At 40.4% G+C, this 22478-nt stretch overlaps 1 protein-coding gene across 4 annotated transcripts in view; it reads right to left on the bottom strand.

Annotated features, from left to right (window-relative positions):
* Window positions 1-1405: 1405 nt before the first annotated feature.
* LOC111252514 (neprilysin-1-like) overlaps window positions 1406-22478 on the bottom strand; it is a 59170-nt gene continuing 38097 nt past the window's right edge. For 2 of the 4 annotated variants that reach the window (XM_086992283.1, XM_086992284.1), the window contains exons 3-9: window positions 8138-8236; window positions 7417-7506; window positions 6997-7169; window positions 6116-6284; window positions 5633-5887; window positions 4930-5130; window positions 1406-4504 (exon numbers count right to left, since the gene is read on the bottom strand). In XM_086992283.1, the coding sequence (XP_086848409.1) occupies window positions 3950-4504; window positions 4930-5130; window positions 5633-5887; window positions 6116-6284; window positions 6997-7169; window positions 7417-7506; window positions 8138-8236 (1542 nt within the window). In that variant the 3' untranslated portion in view covers window positions 1406-3949. Of the gene's footprint in view, window positions 4505-4929; window positions 5131-5632; window positions 5888-6115; window positions 6285-6996; window positions 7170-7416; window positions 7507-8137; window positions 8237-9057; window positions 9088-9611; window positions 10144-22478 lie in introns of those variants that run through there. The other 2 variants (XM_086992285.1, XM_086992287.1) reach the window with 2 other exon arrangements.

The raw sequence follows: 22478 nt of genomic DNA, 5'->3' as shown, positions 1-22478 counted from the left end.
CGCAGTCTACAGAGTGGCCTAGCCCCATTTCTGCTCATGAGTTATTTCTGAGATAGCCTCTAAAGAAAAAGAGACAATTTGGAAATTTCCATATGCTAGAAATGTCACTCCTAGCCGTTATATTTATTCTATGTAAGGGGATTTTTCATTCCTAAAATATTCCAACTATAGCTCACGAATAACGTGTCAACGGTAATCATGGATTTAGCGATGTTAATAGATCCGTTCAACTCGTTGAACTGTTGCTACATACATAAAGTTTCAATGGGATTCGTAGCATCTCAAAAGTCCGAAAATACCAGGACTCGAGACTGCTGAAAACTCTCGAAAATACGTACCGCGGAAGCTTCCTCGGGTGATCCAACTGGCAATGAATATATATGTATATATTTTTTCCTAAAATGGCCGTTGATTTTTGTATCAGGAAGCCATATACATTTTCGTTAGTTGTCGAGCTTTTCAAATCTAAACCTCAGTGTTATATTTTGGTTTGCTTCTGTACAGTCTTCTTTAACTCTCTCAAAAGCCGGATAAAAGCTAGCAATAGCGTAGATTGTTAACTTCAGGCAAAAAACAGAAGTTTCTAGTTTTATCTGTTCTTCGCTCATATTTTCAAAATAAGGCAGCGCTTTTTCGCTATAATGTTTTTTTGCTGTTTGGTCTTAGAAGGGACTGGCGTTTTCCTGATACTCAAGATGGCGGATGTACACACGCGACGACCAAATGACCGGCTGAGGTTTTCTTGAGTCTTGAGTGCCCCATTATGTATATCGCAAGTGAAGTTAAAACGAGCAGTCGTTCATTTCCTCAGTTAAAGGTTCAGTTGTCCGAATCTATTTCAAAACTAATAAGTCACTTGGAAAGGGCAACATGGAGAAGTTTCTGATGAAGCTCACTGTGAAACGGGAACGACACCTATTAGTGGAATGTTCTATTACAAGAATCACCGTTTTTTCTTACGACTAACATTAACTTCGAACGATTAACGATGTCAAGATAAATTTCTGTCAGTTAGCTTTCGATCTAGCCGATGAAGATAAAATACACATATACTATATTGTCTATCAGCTTTGGACACCGCTACCGAGAAAAGTAGCCAAAAGGGAATATTAATCACAATTAAATAGGAATCCCAGACTGTTCCTAACGAGCAAAAAGTAAAAGCAAGTTCACGTCTTTATAGTTCTTTAAATAATCGACATTATATATATATATGTTTTATTGTAGTGGCTTATCATTTTTTTTTATCGGACATTAAGCTTCATTTGATTATTTTGTGCATGATTTTTACCATTATACATTTAATTCGTCACGGGTAGACGCACGCATTTCTAATTTTCTGTTGGCTAAAGATATGCTTATACAGTAATAAGAATTGCAAAAATAATAAGGATAACTATCATCATCTTGTTACGAATTTAAGGATTTCTCCTCTTTATTTCAAACCTATGTGTTTCATAGATATTTAGGGTATTGGACCGTTATCATTACTAACTACTGCAACTATTATAGACAACAACGTTTGATTTTTCAAGATTCTACCTATCTATCAAATACATTGTGTATGAATCTACATAATTAAATAATTATTTCTTCGCCCCCCTTCCTTATCTTCAACACTGAGCCTTCATGTTCCCTACCGTGCTAAATCCCTGCTCTGGTGACAATCTACATTTTTTTTTTCGTTTATTTATGTTTCATAAAACAAAAATTTGCTAGGTGTATTGGTTCTTATCTGTGGTGGTCACTCTATAACCACACCCTTTACGAATATAAATATTATATTATTTAATATGCGAAAGCCTTTTATACGGTGGCGTCTTAACTCTGAAATATAACCAAACGTACGCATGTCCCTCTACTCTTAGCATGTATCGTATACATGCGTATGTGACTATGAACGTAACTAACACAATATTATCGCCTAGGGCGGTACATTCAAAACAGAAAATTTGGCCTGATATGTCAAAGCATAGAATTTACTTAGGGCATTTTCCCCATTGAGTTGCCTGGCTTGACAATCATTGTGGCTACAAAATCTTGATTACAGTATAAGGATTATTAATTTGTTCTAGAATATTGTTCGCGTTCAAGGGACAAGCCTCGCCTTCATAAAAACAAAGATCCGTTAATTTAAGGAACTGATCAAACGAGAAAGCGACAGTATTTAACTAATCGTTGCAGTTCTTACGTGGGTACAAACAGTGAGAATACTACCAACTTATTACTACTAGTCTCGTTCTGCGTATCTAAATGAAAAACGTAAGTTGAAACCTGCATAAGCCCCTCGCCCATGTCCGGCTCCTATGCACTATAACTGCGGCCTAACGTTGAAAGAACAATCTTTTAGACAGTATTCCCGCCATGAATCCATGTAATTGTAGCGTGAGTCAACTAGTAGGTAGGCTCTTTGACGTCTCTTTGACCTGACCACCTGAAGAAAGCAGGTGCCTTTTTCACCAAACGGACCGTTATTATAATTGATATCAATAATAAAGATCATTTAAAACACAAATGTCACAGCTAAACTTGCTGTGTCTACGTACATCTAAAGGATGGAGAATAGATAATAAAGGTTGATTGCATTTCGAGGGAACGCGCCGCAACTTCGAAACGCATATTCGTTATAACCACTTATCCTATTCACTTCGATCACGGGTCCGTTATTTTGGAAATTATCAAGACCTTTTTAATGTGATCTCCTGTTTTTCTAGTAACCTCCTATATGCTTTACGAAAGGTAACGAAATTATGGACGAAAAATAAGAAAACCATAGGTGAAACGAACACAATTTTCGGGGCTCGATTTTCTCCTTAGCTGTGTCAATTGTACTAGGAACAAGGAAACTATCAAATCCAGCAGCGCTGTTCTGAACGCTTAACTTCCATGAAATGCGTAACTTATAACGATAGCGTATTAGTTAACGATGATTGCATAGGCATAATCACCGAATGAAGCTACGGGCGTTCTAAGCAACAGAGTACACTTCACGATTCCGTTGTCATCGTATTTGTTTTCCATAGGCAGTCCATGTAGCTGTTGTCAGTGTCCTGTTTCGTTGAATATCATTGGCTTTCTCGACCTGTTGAATCGCTCTCTTTATCTTTTAATGAAATCCACATTTAACGGACTTGTAAGTCCAGGGACAGTCCTATTTCATAAGGGGGGCGTTAGCTCGCGTAGGTGCCGTAATATACATGGTGTGTCTGCATGTGTGTATGTATGTAAGTTATTTCCTCGTCGCCCAGGATGTTACTATGTGCGTCATAGTTCCTACTGGAAATGAGGTAAACGTTCATTCTTTTGCTGAAGAGCAACGGGGCACGCTTATGTCACTGCTTTCTTGAAGTACATCATATTCGACAGGCGTTCATTATTAATGGAGAGAAACCGGTCAGTTGTACAACACGCTTGCAGCCACATATACAGCTGTTGGGTAGCAATGATAATTGCTTGCTGCCACCAGTTCATGGGAGGTGGACGCAATCATAATCATACAATATAATCTCAATATTTCGCTTGCTACCAGTGCTGCGTACCTTACTCGGAATGCGACGTGGAACCCGTTGAGACTATCAATCAGTGTGAACGGGCATGTGATGATGGTAGGCTTTAGAAAAAAAAAGCTGTTATCTTAGAAATTCGTCCGCAGTCTTCGATGGAGCACATGTGTAGTATAGAAATGAAGTAGTAATATGCATGAAGCTCTCCTGAAAATTTTTTTTTGCAAAACGGCGAAACTGATCAAGGGAGCTAGCTGTGTGCCGTCACCGCCTAAGACGATGAAGGGCCAAACAGTATTTAAGCGTTGCTCCTGATGACTGACATATACCTAATCGCCCACTACAGAAGATCCAGCAAAGGACGGTCGTCGTTAGTGCTTATATGTCCGTTTCAACGGAGCGAAATCGAAGAAAATATGATGTACATTGTTCATGTATTTCGCTGCCTACCAAACGTCACACACTTCTCGCGAAACCATACGACTCGATACACTACACCCGAACGCGTTAGCGAAATCGGGTGTCTGTTGAAGTACTCGATGTAGGCGAAGTCTTTCCGGCGTTCTCGTCAGCGTTCGGTTTAGCTGCGCAATCGTTTTGTCGGCCATGTTTGCACAAATCAACTGACCGTACCCAATGTAGAACAACTGTCGAGCGTTGAAGTCAAGGCCGGGTAACTTCGATGGCGTCGAAGACTCATCCAACATCTGCAGCGCCACTTGTAGCCCGGCAATGTCGGAAACCGCCTCCTCAAGAAAGTTATTCAAAATGCCGTAGGAGTGCAGTTCATTTTCGGTATTTCTGTCTAGACACGTTAATAGATCTCCCAGGGCCTCAAAGGTCGTGTCGGCCACAGCTCCATGTTCACTAAACTGCAGTCCAAAACGGTCGATGGATTTTAGTGCCTCTTGAGCGACGACAGCAATGGCGGCTGCCTGTAGTCCGGCGTTTTGCCCAGCTGAGAAAATGGGCTGAGACAGCATACCCATTGGTACAGACACCTGTAGAGTAAGAGTCATTTGAAAAATGGGTAACAGCACTAATTACATTAGATTCAAAGATTTAGTCTTAAGAAGGCAGGTAAAAACTCATATATATATATATATATATATATATATATATATATATATATATATATATATATATAGTGAGATAGCAGTCACCTGTAACTTTGGGAGTCTTTATTTTGCATCTGTAAAAAATGTAGACGAGCAAAATATACTACAAATGACAATAAGAGAAAACTGAAAAGAAGACTATTACATTGTCGAAGGTTATTACTCGACTGAGAATAATTTGGTTTGAATTGTCCTTAAAAATCCTTTGAAAGTATCCTTCACAAGAAAATACGGAGAGAATATTTTCATTGTTACCCGTATAATTTCAAGTTTTTGCTAGCTGGTTGCGTGAAACACGGACAACTAACCTGATTGAAACTATACGAATAGTACGGCTGTAGGGACAGTGGTGGCACCGTCCAACCGAGTAGCTGAATCGCTAGATCTTTCTTATCCAACGCGTTGTCACTGACCGCCATTACCATCCATCTCTGCCTTAGCCTAAATAGCTCAATGAGGTTATCGAAGAAATCTCGATTTAACGTAGCATCTCGATAGTAGACGAAAGCCTGTAAGCATACGTATGCGTGACCAAACACATTTGCTGGATCAGTAATTCACTTCGCTCGAAACGACCGAAAGGGGCAAATCGTAGACGGGCAAACAGTGAAACTATTTGCTGAACGGAAGCTTGAGTTCATCGTACTAGAGTAATGCAATGCAAATGTACATCAGTTACGTTGCATCGCGTTGGTACGCCCCATTTATCGTTACCGATATTGTTTTCCTATATCATTCGCTAATATCCAAGGATCATTTGTTTCATTAATGATCATAAGTATCATTTTTCTGTATGTGCTGTTCACCGGTAACTGTAAACAAAGATTGTAGAAAATTTAGGTTACAACGAAGTCAGACCGCCATAAAGATATTTACACAGTCCTTTCTAGAACGAGTACATTAGTTAGCCAGGAGTTCAATGAATGTTGAAATGTTTTTAAAAAAACACAACAAATTCGCCGTTTTATCTTGAAATTTAGCCAGTCAAATAAAGGCGATCCGCAGACTCACGTTCTCTTCAGTGTTAGCTCCATCAGGATATCCAATCTTGACATTCAGACCATCAAGACGATCATCCACTTTGTGGTATGAATCCTTAAGCCATGCTACGTTTTTAACGTGCCTACGAGCCAGGGCGGGTATCTTGTTGAGAAGTCGTTCAGCCTCCTGCTTGTTTGCAGTGAGATGAAAGCGGTGTTGGTGCAAATGAGCCAGACCAAGTCCGAAAAACTCATTGGTGAGGTCCAGGCAATGGACAAACGAGGTCTAAATGAATTCATAATTAATGAGGTAGGAACACATATATTAGATAAGTAGGGCAGACAGATGCATTAATTAACCTGAAAGTGATTTAAATAGCTTTTCAATATTCGTGCTAGCCAATAAAAGCATCGATTTTTCGCTCGTCGAGGCACACAAAAACACAATTTTTTAGCCATTTTGACAGTATGAGACTACATTAGAAGAGATCCGAGCTGCTCATTCTGAAAGTACCTGATGGTCGATCTTGTTGACCTCAGTACCGGCAATCTCAGCACGGAACTTAGCCTCGAGAAGCCTGATCTCTTTGCCCAAGAACGGCGTAAATTTCAGAACGAAGTGCCACATTATGTAACGACTTTTAAGATCGACATCGGATGTCGACAGAACCTTACGCAGTTGCCTGTAAACACATATATTACTATTAATACTTCTCAGATGACCACCAAAATATCACTGGTGGGCAATTTTTCTGCTGTCCCTTAACGGGATTTAATCACCGAAATATCATTTCGAAAACGGTGGGGTAGTCCACGTATCGCTTTACATGCATTGTTATCTATGCATCAGTGTAAAATAATGCCTATGATATTGGATATTTATGAAAATAATATAAAAAAAAGAAAGAAAATAATATAGTAATGTTCCATTGTTTTCATGAGTTTTATGATACAACAATCTACTTTTTACATGTAACTTTGTAGTTTTATCAAAAGTAAATAACTTGGCTGTCTCGATTTGCAACACTCAATTTCCAATGTTGAACGTAGGTAAAAAGTCATCCCAGTCAGCTTAGCGACTTCCATGAATAGACTTCAAACCCGAATACTGGACAAGGTTTATATATTGAAACAAATTTTCTGGTTGATGAAATAGATTGATTAATCCTCTAGAAGTTGCATGAATCAAGTGAACTGCCATTATGTTTTTTTAAAACTTTTTTACCTTTAAAGGTTCTGATTTTTTTTTTGGTCGAATTTTAGAGATACATTTAGCTTGCGTACTCCGCGAAACATCTTGTGAATTTGTTAAAACAAACGCCGCAATATCGGATAGTTTCACTCATGAGGCAGTTAACCCGAAAGATCGCTTGAAAAAAGTTGAATTCTACTTACTTGAAATATTCGACATTTTCGATAATCACCCGATACTGGTTGTTAATACGAGTGTTTTTGAAGACCATGCCAAGCAGCTCTTCCCACAGGATATTCGGCGTGATGATCTTCAGTTCACTTAATGGAAGTACGACACGATCGCGAGTGAGGTTGCGCGTATGAAGCTCGGAAAACTGTGTGGGATCAAAAATGTAACACGAACTCAGCAAGGTCACCGATGGATCCGAACCAAGCACAGTATTCCGAGCGGATCGTACAGCGAAAACTATATACTTAATTATATAACCAACTCGATGTTTAACGACTCATGAGGGTTATAATAGCCGAACTTCCATTGAACTCAATTATGAACTATATAAAGTTATACTTAATAATTTAATTGACTTAATAAACGTTTAATTGTACAAAAATCGTATATGCCTTTAGTAAACGGCTCTCATATTCGTACAACAGTTCGCCTGTATCTTCGATTCTGTAGTGGTTGTCGTTTTCTCTGAGGATGCGGACCACCTGTAACATCATAGAGAAAAACGTACATGGAAAGGAAATGTAATGGCAGGAAATAAACTCATCTGCTGTTGAGCTTATTGATTCCTGAATTGGGGAATCCAAGGCAAATTTAAACCTGACAACAAAAACTCTCTCCGAAACGTCACGAAACGCATGTACATACAACTAGTTATAGGCAGTTTTTATCGATATTGGTCATCTATAGCGTGCGGAGCTCAAAAACTTAGATCGTTGCAGTCAGCCAATGAAACGGCCAAAACGAAAGATCAGAAGGTTTCAAGAGATCCTTCGGCTGCCTGTGGAACACCAACTGAATAGTAGTGATACGCGTATGTTGTACATAACTGTGTGTAATTTTTCTAACCTATTTCCGTAAGAGCAGATAGGGAAGTGGAGAAGGGATGAAAGCTCAGAACTGATTATTCAAAACGTCTGCTCGAGCAGATCGGAAGTAAAATCGGGTTTAATTTATAATCATACGAAAAAGACAGGTAGAATATCTAAACTTACACAAATCCAAACTGATAATGGCAATCTATTATTGTTATAATAGCTCTCTCCAAAAAAATCAACGCTTTCGCTAAACTGGGCATCTCGAAGCAGGAATATAGTGTGTGTTTGTGGTACATACATCGTTGATAAAATTTACATAGGATTTACGTAAGAATGGCTTCGTAAGGCTGTCGTAATTCACGGGATTAGCGCCGAGACCGAATCCGGATGGTGAAATCTGTAACAAACCAGAGTTCAAATCAGAAATTGTACGTTCTTCCGGTGTTGCCTACCTAGACAACTATATTTATCACTGTACAATATATCAGTCTAGTTAGAAATTCAGATGCTCAACTACTATAAACAAGAGCTCTATTATATGGTTGATATGTTATCGCATGTTCATTAGTAACACGGGCTAACTTCCGCATCCGCAGGTTTCAGGTAATGTTTTCTGTTACTGACTTCCTGGTAGCATTGACAAGCGTCTCTGTTATCCACAATAGGTTGGCCGTAACATTACGCTCAAGCGTCTGGACGTTATTAAAGCATCTTAACAATTAACATGCTCATGACTATAACTATTTATTTTAGTTTTCGGTCATTGCCTAATTATCGTTTCCTATTTTCTCAACCCTTTACTACCTAGTACAAAGGACTTTGTTACAGAAAGCATATAGCAAATCAGTGCCACATCGATGGGTCATGGCGCATTAGCGACAGGCGAAACGGCCGCCTGCTGCGGTGTCGCGTACGGGACCGCAAAGCGCCAAGACACCAAAAGCATTGAGCCAGTCATGTGCACCATAACATAAAACCATTCGTACAAAAAGTGATAGCTTTTTATTCAACGCTAGAATGAGTTCCTTATCGGGTATCTCCGACCGTAAACGCTTCCGTGTATTCGAAAGTATTAGAGCTATCGCTATACCCATAATAACAACAACAACAGCTTCCTGTCTGTTTTTCGAAAAGAAACAAAGACCGAAAAAGCCTGGCCAGGCCGAGAGACGCATGAATGCTCTCGTACGTATCCATAAATGAGCCACTTTGGCTTACATGAGCCGTCTTCATAAGTAAAACATGCTATATCGGTCAGTCATCACAACCAAAGGGTCTGCCATTGAATGAATCAGTGACGGCATTCGTAATATCCAGAACATGCAGCGACAATACTGGTTCGTGTCTACGGCACTATTATCCTCAAACAAATGTGCAGAAAAATAGATTTAATTATTCATTTAACTCGCATGCGTCCATAAAACGGTCGCAAAAAACAGGTACTGATGAGGGTAGCGAAGTAAGGAGACACTGACCAACGGAAGTCAGATGAGTCATCAGGAACGAGCACGAGCATATTGTGTTTCGTAGTACGTGACATCGTTTTTTGATACAAAGTGCTTTGGTAAAATGAAAAGTATCTCTGTCCTTGTGAGCAGTTTATCTCAGGTGTACACGAAACAAATAGCCATAGAAACAAATGTGTAAGTATGGTCCTTGCTGACTATTACACATATATTACTAAGATCATCGAATAGTTACAAAGCAGCTACTGGGTTTTCTACTATATCTAATCTATATCCACTTTATCAAGTAGTGCGTGATCAATTTACCGTTTTCTGTCTGGACGTGTACGTAGTTACCACGTAAAAACGTTGGGCTTCTTGTCTGCTTTTAAAACTTAGAAATAGGAAACGTTCGTTGTCGTAACTCATTACATCGATGTCAAACGTCCGAACGCATTGACGAGAACTGATCGCTAACACACGGGAAGTTCCTTGTTCTAACTTCTGTGTTCTTTTTTTATTTAACCATTTTATTTCATTTATTAACACCTTTGAAGTAAGCAACGACGCAGTCACACACGTACGGATTATAGCGGCCTGGCAAATTTACCAGCATAGAATAAATTCTATGCAACACTGCTAGCTGCTGGTCGCTTCGTTCTGTCTTTATTAGTTTAATATTTGGATGTTTTACGTTCGTCCGAGATACTTTGTCATTTAGTTTTGGCCCTATGCTTCTCTTCCGTAACACTCGACGTATCCATAGGGACATCTTCTGAGTGAGCCCATCAGAAAACGATCATCAGTGACATTTCTATTAAGCAAAAGGCGTCCAACGCTAGCTGAAATCAGCTTAAAATATTCCAACACAGATGCACACGCCCCGTCTTCCTGTTCCGTCTAATATTCTATGACTAATTGTGGCGTACAATAATACAGAGATAAAAGTCCCTATAGATATGATCGTAACGCCGTTAAGCCACAACGAAAGCTGAATTATCTCTCCGGAGAAGCTGGTCGAGAAAAAAGATAATGCGAAGTAATCGATTGACAGCGGCCGTGGTAACGGACGAAATCCCTGTGGGTTATCTTTCACGAGCCACTATTTTATTGCGGACACGTTTTCGCAAGCGGCACATAGAACCATTGCGCTATACTGACCGTGAATAATTCCGACTCAACGATATGTACTATAACTACTATTAGAAGAAAACGAACTTACGAGCTATAATAGTAATGATTTAGGGTAGTATCGTCACTCCGCAGTGGGCCTTCGATATAGTCACGGCAAAAATAAGCCCAGTACTAACAGCTATATTAACAACATCCAACGTTACCCATATATATGGATCACATTTAGCCCACGGTAACCACACATGGGACGACTAGTCGACGCTGACTGGTTGGTCTTGATTAACATATTGCCATAACGTTTGTCCTAATTAGAATTATTGTTTCACACAACGCGTACATTGTTCTTAGAAAAACTTCATAAGGGTATACTCTGTTTCGACGATTCGATGATAACAATAGACGACTAAACGATAACATCAACTTAACTTAAGAAGAAAACTCTTCGTTTTTATCGCAATTCACGTTTAGACTATATTTGGATTGCACCGCAACCTCGGTCTGAACGATGAAGGATAGAAAAAAACATTGTACTCATGAGAAAATTTGCATACGCATTGAAATACAAATCGGTGCCAATGGCCAAATATGATCCATACACCTTCACAAATGTCACGAACCCTATCAGCGTGGCAGCCACGAAGGATTTCCAAACATGAAGCATAATTAACGTAACCGGCTACTTTATAACGGCCAGTGCCTATACTTAATAATGATGTCGCGGACCAGGCAGGCCTTTCGCAATGTCCTATAGCCTCTCGACCGGCAAACCGACGTATCGCTTTATTTGATACATCCATCAAGGGCCTGGGAGGTAGATATGCTTCATTTAATCGATGACAGACCGCTGCGGCAATCCGGTCTGACCCTGCTGCCTCAAAATGTCCGCGTCATTAGAAAAGACAATGCAATTTGTGTCAATTATCGAGTATAAGATCAGCTAGTAAGACGCATTTACTATTCATTATTAATCTAAATTCATTGTCCACAGCTTACCAAGTGGTTTATCTAGATTTTCTAGATAAAACTCTGATAGAACAATTATTTCGCTGCAATTATGCTTCCAGATATCGTTCTTGGCAAAATATCGAGCTTTCGATCTTTAGATGATATATCACCTAATGCAACAATACCACCCGGTAAACTAAATGAGTAGATCTTTCATTAACGAAATTTGCCCTCGTCCGGTACCTCTATCATTGTGCGAATGTACCCAGCAGTGTTTCATGCTTCAGTGTTTTTCGGTCAGCTCACTTAGCTTACCTAACGAGGGACACGTTCTTACAAAAACACATCCCGTCTAAATCCTGACTTCGCTTTAAGGATGGCCTGAGAAACAGAAGTACATTGCTTCTCCGTGTCTTTATTCGAATTAGGGAATTAACCTCTATTTCCGGCTATACCAGTCGGGGCGCAACAAGTATCAACGAAGACAACATCTAAAAAATGTGTGTATGTTGCCGACCTGACAATTGTCTGTTGAAATACACTGGGGTGTCCCAGCGTGACGTTTACCTTTACATCAGTTCTATGCATACGTGCACGAAACGAATTACATTAAGAAAACGGAATTTACATAAGACAAATTTACCAATTGTGCAGACAATTTCTATTGGTTCTGCGTACTAATGATGGCTTACGGACGGTGCATCAAGGCTCATACTGGGGGGGGGGCTTACGCTGAAGACTGAAGGAATCACGAGATGGGGTTGAACACACGGTTATTACGTGTGGTTATTTAGAACGGGTTTGGAAATTTACGTAGACAAACGATGAGACAAGCTAATTATCATCGATAATAGCGGTTCAGTATTTAGCAACCACGGCGCTCGGAGTTAGACTGAACGCTACCCCCCTCCCCCCCCCGCTGTATTTTAGCATCTAATAGGATAAATCAATGTAAATTAAAATCAAGAAAAAATCGTCGCTGAGAAGATTTATCGACGAATCATTTACCTTTAGATTACATTTTGTAGCTATTTTTTTTTTATAATTCACAATTACAAAATATAGCTACAAAGCCTTTTTAATTAGTTGAAGGGACTTCCCTCTAGTCGTATACCTCCACTTCAATGAAGCACAAACCTGATCAGATAGAATAGCGGCGATTGCGACCGTTGCCGACAAATATCTAACTTATACCGACGACAGATTTTCAATTGAGGCAGGTGTTTCGAGCGGCCATTGCCCCGATTATACACCCAGTCAATCGTTACTTCTAATAACTGACCTAAAATTTGCAAGGCGTTTGCATCTTCCGTTTACTCTTGATTCACTTTTGTTTCATGGCGTACCCAATCAGGTGGAAATGATGCGAGGCACTATTAGACCGAATAGTCGCTGTTGTCACCCACGATCATAACGAAAAATTAGTTCTTCATCTATTCCATTGAAATCGACGATGAGGGCAGGTTGTTTGCACCCTTCAGAATTTCTCGGTACCTGAATCATTTTCGACACAAGCGTCTTTGGTGGGTCCTCCTGATGGTTTTTACTCGTCAACGTTTTTTTTTTTTTACAGGGAACCAGTGTTGGATGTGGATGCCTTGCAACACTATTTTTAGGAAATATATCAAAGGCTCATTTGCTCTTTAATTTGTGTGAGTTTGACCCATCCATATTTTAAAACTCCTTAAACCTGTTCTATCTGTTCCACAGTAGTTTCTCTCTAAACCGTTTCTCTTTGAATTGGTGTCAACGAGGCAATCTGCATCTGTTACCGTGAATTCAGATAAGAACAATTATAGTCATTTTCACTCATGAAAACAATAATTTCAGCATTTTCTTCTTGAAAGTCGTACGTTCTTCAGGTATCCTAAGCGTGCATTTGTACCTCGTCTGCTAATACCAAATGTAGTTTCTACCCATTTTGCTCTGCTGCAAGCGTTACCGTAAACCTTTTATCCTTGTTACGAAGATTTCGGGCAAAATTTGAAGGAAAACTTAGCTTAATAATCATAGCTTATCACATGTCCCTTTTAGTATACGCAATTATTTAACCATTCGCGCCAGAACGCTGACCTTCTTCTCCTGCAATGCTCTCAAACATTGCGCTTATGTATTGGAAACTATGGCTGTGATTCGCGCTTCGCTTAAAAGTGATATTAGTTCAGCTCTGCAACAACAGCTATCAGGGGGTTTGCACGCTATTGCTTCAGGTATTGTCGCTCTACAGACGTCCCAGCGATGCTCCACTATGTCAACACGCGGCTACGTACTCTGGTACCGTAATTATTCCAGTGAATTTTTGCCTCGTCATCTTCCACGCCAGGTCCTTTCTAACGTCCTCCTCATTGCCCATTCCTGTCTAGTTACTCATTACGTCGCGTGGCGTTTACACTCACTTTTTCTGCAGCGGAAGCCGCCGACGTCGAAAAGTCGAAGCCGATTTAGTTCCGCAGCCGTAACTCTACTTGCTGCTCCTCCTTTTGGTCTTCATCGTTACGACTGTTCCAAATCATCGACTTCTGATTTTTCCCTACTTTTTGGTTCTTCAGGCAGCCACAGCGGTAGCAATGGAGCTAGCGACAGCATTTAATATCAGAGCACTATATTCTGAGTGGTTCGTTGAAGTGATACATTTTCTTTGCAGTGTCAATTCTAGCGCCGTCACCGGCAGACAAACATAGAAAATCGGTGCTGTCCGTCACGGAACGATGAGCGACTACATCGGCATTTGCACGTCATCCGTGTTTGACGTCGGGTAAGCAGTGCGTCACTTACCACGATGTCCAGAAGAAATGACAGGCAGACGTTCTTAAAGATTAGACTGGGCCCGTGCCTGGCCATGTTAAGCAGCTTTCTTTCTAATTCTAGCTGCTCTTTAGGAGTACGTATTTACGATATAGCTACGACAATAAGCCGCTTACTTTGCCAACTGACCGAAATAGCCACTGAAGCAACAGAGCACACAGAGAAGATTCGTTCCGTAGGTCTGCAGTTATCGAGACGATGGAGCACAATGGACGATCAACGACTAGCCCAGTAAATTTCGTAGTCGTTCTTCAAGCTGTTTGTTTTGTTCGTCTCTGTTCATTCTTGTGCACATAAGAGACAGATGGGGTAGAGGGTTGGGGGACCAGATACGAAGCAATGGGATACGGCAAGATGCCGCACGCGCCGGCTAACCACATGAAAAACAAGGACCCCGAAGCGCGCCTCGTGGCGAACCAAACACAGATTTATATAGTAGATCCTAAAGATAGCGAGTGGCATTTTACTGTGTTGGCGTCTTGTGTAGCGGTTCTCTTTCGATGGCGCTTAGAACGATCCGCCACACGATTGCAAAAACCAATACAATACAACTGCCGATCACGATAGCAGCAGCCGCGGCAACATGTAACCGTCAGTAGCGACCACCGAAAGCAATACCGAGAACGGCTTTAGTTCGAGGAAACCGGCAAAAAAGTGACAACGGACTACGTTTGATAAAAAGTATCCGTAGGAAGCATAGCTACGAAATATATGTAGATGGACTGATATGTTCACATCTTAACATTACAACATACGGAAAAAAAGAAAGGAAGAAATTCAGGCCAAATCATAGAAATTTTGTGTGGACAGCGCCTATTCTTCCAATACTATATCAAAAATAGCAGTTTTTGTAAAATGTACCTATACAAAGGTTATGATGCCAGGCACCGTAACTATTGCTGCTGGATGTTTCTAAATTCACCTAATAGTTATAATCGTACAAATAAAGTTTTTCACTTATTCTGAACTTCTTTCGTGTACGTGATCGGCCCCACCTGCGCACCTCAGGATGAAATAACCCCCTTCTGAGGCATTCATAAATTACCTCCAACACCTCATTCAAACAGCTGAATTCAATTAGAACCAGCAACATTGGAAATAAAGAAAGTTAAACAGTGTTAAAAATCGTACACATATACGCACCAGACCCTTATGACATAAAAATATTCATGTCGTTTGAGGGTAGCAATTGCCCCAGGCTAGTGTTTTTTTCTGGAGCGGGATGAGCGTGCATATATGTATCACCGTTAAGAAGTACAACCTGCGGTTACTAAAGATTCCTATCTTGAAAATGTTGCCTATTCCATTTATGATTAGTGTTGCTTTCCTTTTGATTGAAGCTACCTTTCTATAGGCTTATGCCTGAAAACCGAGTCATTACCATAAGCCCTTCTGTACAATAGCAGGAATAACTACTCGAACTACGATAAAAATAAAAACAAATAAATAGTTACGAGGAAGACGAAATAAAGAAATATACTAGGAACATTTGAAAAAAGCATGTTTTTCTAATTGCTCTTTAGCTTCTATCGTTGTGTACACAGTTCTGTATTCTACAAATATTGCTCCTTTAAAGGTTTCCAAATGCAATCCGTCAGATACAGTATCTAAACATCTTGCCGAAATATTTTTTCAGTCTTTCCTCCGTTCTATCTCAAGTGTGCTCGGTGTAATGCTGTGACCAGAGTTGTGGTTCTTGTAAAGAACGTGCCGCCTAAAGGAATGGCCCCCCTTCTTTAAAGGTCTAGCTATGACTAGTAAGCATTGCCCAAGTGCAGCGGCTTCTCAAGGCGTGCATATGCAACGTCAAGGGTTATTTGTCACCGTAGAACATTTACTATTAAAAGGTATTAGCAGTAACTTCGTGAGCGGCTTAGAATCCGATAATACTTGACACTTGATTGTTTAATTAGTGACGAGGGAACTTCAGCCATCACCGCGTAGACTGAGCTGAGCACATGCACAAATGATTTAATTACTTCTGATTCGTACAAAAGACTTTGTACGGATGTTGTTGTTGAATAGTAGTTCTGAATTTAAAATCAGTTAAGAATCTTAAAAAATTACTAATTAATCCTACCTATAAATTGAATTCAGAAGTTTCGAGAGTTATAGGTTGTTATTTCATTGTGGGAGACACGCTCCCCATACATAACGCAGACAAATGAACCAACGCCCATTATCAACAATTAGGGAACTTCAAGACTGGATCATGTCGTTAGTCGCTCTATAATGGAGTCCCTTGATGAAAGGGGTAGAGTCTTATATAAAGCGCGTTGTTTCAGACTTTCCAGACATGTTTCCCGCCAATTCTGAGGCTCAATAAAATCAATCGATCGGCTTGCCTTTTCATTTTGTCCAAGAAGGTTTACGCTTAACGCAAATCCAGATAGGACTATCTGGCACCACTAAAGTTTATTGAAATGCCTTGCCAAGGACGGTCGAAAGCTCTATATGTAATGTTCGAAATGGTTGAAATTGTCCTCTGTAACTGCGTACTTAAAAATGATGTATTTTTGTATGTGGGTTTTATTATAACCGTTGTCAATAACAATAATATTACAATTTCCCCCCCCCCCCCCCCGCCCCCCTAACGAACACCTGCTCGTTGTTTTCGATGAGATGCATTGTGCTTGCCCTCCTTCTTTGGCCTATTGTTGATACTATCATCCTTGATATTCGTATATTCTTTTGTTTCTTCTTGGAGGTCTGTCTTGTTTCCAGTAGGCCTACTTCAGGGTAATATACTTATCACAACAACTGTTTATGGCTAAGTTATGTTCAACTAACTGTTGTGCTAAACCGTATGAGAAAGTTACTGTGAATCTATAAACACACATTCTCTTCTAATCCCGCTCGGTTAGTCACGCGGTCCATCAAGAATTCTAATAGTTGCCACGACATCGTGGATTTTTGTTACTTGTGCCTAGTGTTCTAGTAATTTAAGATTTTCGTTTTTCTTTTTTCAATTCATATAACGAAGCATGGAACGGCAAGTGTCACATCTACGGAACGAGAAGAGGCAGCACATAAAATAGGGTCTACAATAAATCTAAGTCTAAAGTAATTCTACAATATGACATCAGACATCGTACTAAATAAAACACATTTAGAACGTTCTTATCATTAAATTCGATTGGTCTCCATCTAGCGTAACAATATAAGGACGGCTCCTCTCTCGAAAGGTATAACATGCCCATCTGTGCATATTGTAGACTTTGAGCCCGATAAAGCCAGATGAACAGGACGTCGATATCGTAAAGCAGTATGGTAAGTGAAGACAGATCACTCGCCCGGACACTTCAGGTACGTTCAGACGAGTTCTACCTGCAGTTTCAACGAATGTTTATTGCTGACATCAGAAACGCAACCGCTCCCAGTGATAGCCAGCAATCCCTCAAAACAGTCATCGACTCGATATCGACGCATGGCTTCTAAACGAAGACGTTTCGAAGTCAGAAGCCAAAGGCCAGCAGGCAAGGAAATGGATTACCCTTTTGATAGTTTCGCTTGCTTATTGAGCTGGGGCTTTGGCAAAAAAATTTTGCTGGTGCTAGGCTAAACGGCAACCGACAGCGAAAAAAAGATGCCCCTTCAATGAACTTTAGCTGGATTATAGTGATACACTTTGCATAAGGTGAAATCGCGCATAGAGTGGTTATTGTACGGCATCGGGCAATAATAACAATCTATGTGTCTTTTTCGGGTAGAAATTACCATTCATCTATTATCTTCCTGAGTAAGGCATTTCCAACAAAGGAAACTAATGTTTACCTCATTTAGTATTAATGGTGCTCTTATTACGTTTGGTACAGGCCTGATAGTGTTTTCTGCAGAAAGGAAAACAAGGAGTGTACAATTCTGAATTATTTTTCCACAGCTTCATCTTGTTTATTAAGTGGGCTGGGCGAACCTAATAGATAGCTTACAGGTTGCCTTTCGTGTACGTCACACAAGCTATGTTGATTGTGTTTTTTTCTCCGGTATATTTTTGTTTGTTCTTTGCAAACGTGGGCCGTGCAATGGACTTCACGTTCGCCGGTAGTTTTCACGGACATGGCACGAGGCGATGGGCCCACAAAATTAATTTACGTACACCTTAGCTACTCTACGATTCGTTGCTGGACATTGGAAATGAATAACCAGAAAGTAAATTTGCTTGTTGATTGAACATATGATAAAAATGCCTTCGCATCTTTATGCCCTCAGACACAGCCGACCAGAAATCAACTATATTCAGTATGAATTTAGTAGATCTTCTATATAGCCGAACCTTTTCTACGATATCTGCTCTTCAAACCAAAACCTTTGTCATAACAAACGTCCATACGTTTTTTTGTTGTGTGGTAAATTATTGCCGCATTCCTTTATCACGCTTGATTTTCCCGCAGGATTTACGGGCAAGGCACATTAAAGCCCTTTTTTGACTTGCCCCATTATGGTTCCCATCCTTCTTTTGTTATTAGTATGATTAGTTGGCTATCCATCCTATCAATTAAAAGCACCCCCTAAGAAATAATGGCTACCCATTTATTTTTCTCATAGTGCGTCTATATCTTTAGCGGCCACTGAATTATTCGCGAAGAATACCTTAAATACAAGTACCTGAATCTTCATAGTCCACAATTTGTAAGTAGTTACAGATAGAATTGACAATGGACGATGGGCAATCACTTCTTCAGCGAGGAATAACTATCGCGTATAATTAACCATTAGACCGAGGGACACACAAAAATGAATATGACTGCCACCTCAATTAACTATATATATATATCAAAAAAAAAAAAAAAAATCAATTAAAAAAACATATGTTTCTTTTATTGATTTTTATATTCAGTACAGTGAAAATTACTGTACCCCTGCACACTCTGGGAGAAGGGCCGAGATCATTCATTATGAGAGAATATCTGTCCTATTGACAGGACCATAAAGCATGGTAATCGAATGAACGTTAGGCCACGAAATATAAAAAGCATATAGCCTCCTTTATTTGACGACCTAGACCCAGCTATTATGCATATTAGATAAACAACGTACGCCAGCCGCTCGACTCTGGAAAATATTTTCCGGCCGCGCGAATAGAATCGATTAGAAGCTTTGCATCTGACTTTACAACTTTGCAGTATCCAAGGCATCTCTTGCCCCGAATGGGCAAATATACATTGTTTTTTGGGTATAAAGTACTGAACGGGTCTCGTCGACTTGCCAAAATGTCGAGTCGTCTTCGCCATTACGATGATGTCGGCACCAGATCACTAACATAACCTAACCTTATATTCGTGTAATTTTTTCAAAATCGTGCTTATTCTCGTAAGCTCACGTTCGTAATAGTGGCGCACAAGAGCGGAAAGAAATCTTAACGGTAGCTGCGTTAGTAAAAACCACAGAACGTTTGTATTGGGTGTCGTTAGTTGTCCGTACGAGCAGTCGGTGAATAAAAATGTATTTTTTGTTTAAAATTTAACTATGTGTGATTATGCATACTTTTGTGATTTCTCCAACTCAATATCGATATAATTTAAAAATCGCGTTCATTGTCTAGCAGACGTCCTCTCGATACCTAATCTACCTAGGCGTCGTACAATGTTATGGTTTCCACTCGTATCTAATTGCATATACGGGCTAACAAGCCTATGAGAGTTTCCTACACAACTAGCCATGACGGATCATTACATCGTTTCGGCATTTTAGAATGAAGAGCTCTAATAATAATTGCTATTTAGATTAGTCGCGCCACACATACGCCATATTACCTTTCATGCTCGAAGGCTCAACGTAGCTTGTACGGAAAAATCTCGTAGAAACCTTTATTCAAACATGCTTCGACATCGTTGCAGACGTTGTCCGATCGAAATGGCCACATGTGTCAATGGACTGCTCTATAAAATAGAGTTCACCTTCCATGTTAGGCATAGACGAGTTATACAGGCCTGCCTCCGCTGTGTTATTTTAAACCTGCTCGTAGTTAGTTAACCTGTACATTGGCAAAAGGCGAAAATCAGTAACTATGGCTACACCTATTTGATTATCATCTGTCGATTACTCAGTGGTTTAGAATCATAAATAATCATATCCCTATGTCCGGTTGGCCATTTTAGCCGAAGTGTTCGCGAACTGTATATTTCATTAAATATAGAAAGGCCTGCTTTGCCTATCTCGGCTGTTTATTCAGCTTAAAAGCGTTCGTCTGATGGCGTCGTTAAGGGCGCGGGTAGACCTTAAGTAACAGTACAACGGAAAAAACGGCATTATCGATAAGAAGTTAATAAGATGAATGCAAAATGTTCCAGGCAGCAGTAATCAAACAGTTTTCGTTTAAGAAATCAAAGATACCAGCTATTTGATTTGTATGCCATTCAGTGCTCGGTATCTGTCAGACTACAAATATACCGATAAAAGTTTAAAGAGATTTTACTTCCCGGACTTCTTTTTCGTCTTACATAGATTCTTCATGCTTAGCCTCTTTGCATGTTCTTCACTATTATCGAAGATGTGCTTACCAAGGCCATCTTACTGCACAGGAACATAACATTATCCAAATTGTCTCATACGCAGTTATGTCCAACGCAGCCCACCCTCAACCAAGCAGTGTGAGCGTTCGTGCGTCAACTTCTCCGTCAGATCTTCTTTGGCTTTTGATGCGAATCCTCTTCTTCAAGAGCTGTTCCTTCTCAAAAGCTCTTTTTCGTTTTTTACATTTTCGCTGCCGTTACCTTTGGCATCAATCATCCAACCTTTCCAACTACGTCGTGTACCCTCGGCAAGTGTTGAACTACTAAGAATGAATACACATATTAGCCATATTAACTAAATGACCGTTGAGGGTACACTCGTTCTTCAATCAATTAAACGAGGCATCAATTAAACGACGTCGACACGATCTACTTTGTTGCCACGGTAGGCGCGAGGATAATTGGTAAGATAAATACGTGTTTTACTTATAGTAGGCCTGTCGGCTGAAAAATCGCCGAGGACGTAACCTCTACGCAACAGTTGGATAGGACGAAGAGCACAGGCCGAAACTCACTCGGATCCTATACCCGTAATGACCCAACGAAACCAGCAAGTGGAAACTTATCCGATATCCCAATTAAAAAAAATATTCTCCAGCTACCCTTCAAACGTTCTCCTCACCTGAGCCTGTGCGTCTGTTCATTTCCTCGAAGTTGCACACCCATACATTTATCCGTGCGGCTTCGTTTTCATCTACGAAGTTTTTAGACAGTTTGTGCTTTGCTACGGAACTTATTCGTGCTGATTTATCAGGCACTGACGTCGATCAGTTCGTCCATGGGATACGAAGATTGTCGGCTTGTCATGTTCAAGAGTAAGTTCTTTGGCGTAAAAAACACAGAAACTGACGTCAAAGCAGTCGAAAGAGCAAGACATCCAGGACTATTTGCTTGTCTTCATTCCTGGTCTGGTGTTGCTGCAGTTCGTTCTAACAATAATCAGACCGATGCTGTACATTGCTATGTCATGACACACACATTGAAGCAGCAACAAAATCCGACACAGAAGACTGACAAAGCCATGAACGCTCCATCCACCAGTCAACCGGTAACCATCGCCACGTTAACTGAAAGTAGCAAACAAAATCTAATTGACGGCAAGACTGTTCTGACGGCGAACGTCCCTAAAACCGAAATTTAGGTACAGAGACCTATGCGGCCACCACTGGACAGCTTACAACAGCAAGCCAGAGGCCCCATTCTCGATATGTAGCCTTGCCGACGAAAACTGATTGGCACACAGATCTTCACCGTTGCGCTGCTGTGTTTTACTATCTGAGTCGTACTTTAGCACTCACGTTCGACAGCGTCTATCGTACAAAACCAAGTGGAACCAAGTTAAAAAGACACTTTGACTTTCGGCCGCAAAGATTGCGTCAGCTGGTCTCAGCCCAGATGAGCACAGTCTAGCCTCGGATTCGTGCTGTGATCTAGAGGTTATTCCTTCCGCGAACCATTCGCTCGGTGACAGGCGTTACCAACATCAGAAAAAGTTGCGGGGAACACTTAACACATACAGCTCGCTCATTCGTTCCTCCGGGCCCATAGAAATAAATATGTACAGATCCACTTGGGCAGATCCTTTTTTGATGTTGGATTATTGCGGTAGGCGCCGATCGTTAGAAAAGCGAGAGCGCAGGCCAAGAAGCGAACACAACGATGTACTAGCAAAAACAAGAAATTTTCATTCACCTAAGGTGTGTGAAATTAATAATATCGTACGAAATCTATTGTGCAATACTCACAGATTACATTGTCTAAATATCAAGCAGAAGGCGTTGCAGTACTCAGCAGTAAA

Source organism: Varroa destructor, unplaced genomic scaffold, assembly GCF_002443255.2.
Source record: "Varroa destructor unplaced genomic scaffold, Vdes_3.0 BEIS01000006.1, whole genome shotgun sequence".
Classification (NCBI taxonomy): Eukaryota; Metazoa; Arthropoda; class Arachnida; order Mesostigmata; family Varroidae; genus Varroa; species Varroa destructor.
The sequence above is the reverse complement of the archived record's forward strand: the minus strand, read 5'-3'. Positions and strand labels throughout refer to the sequence as shown.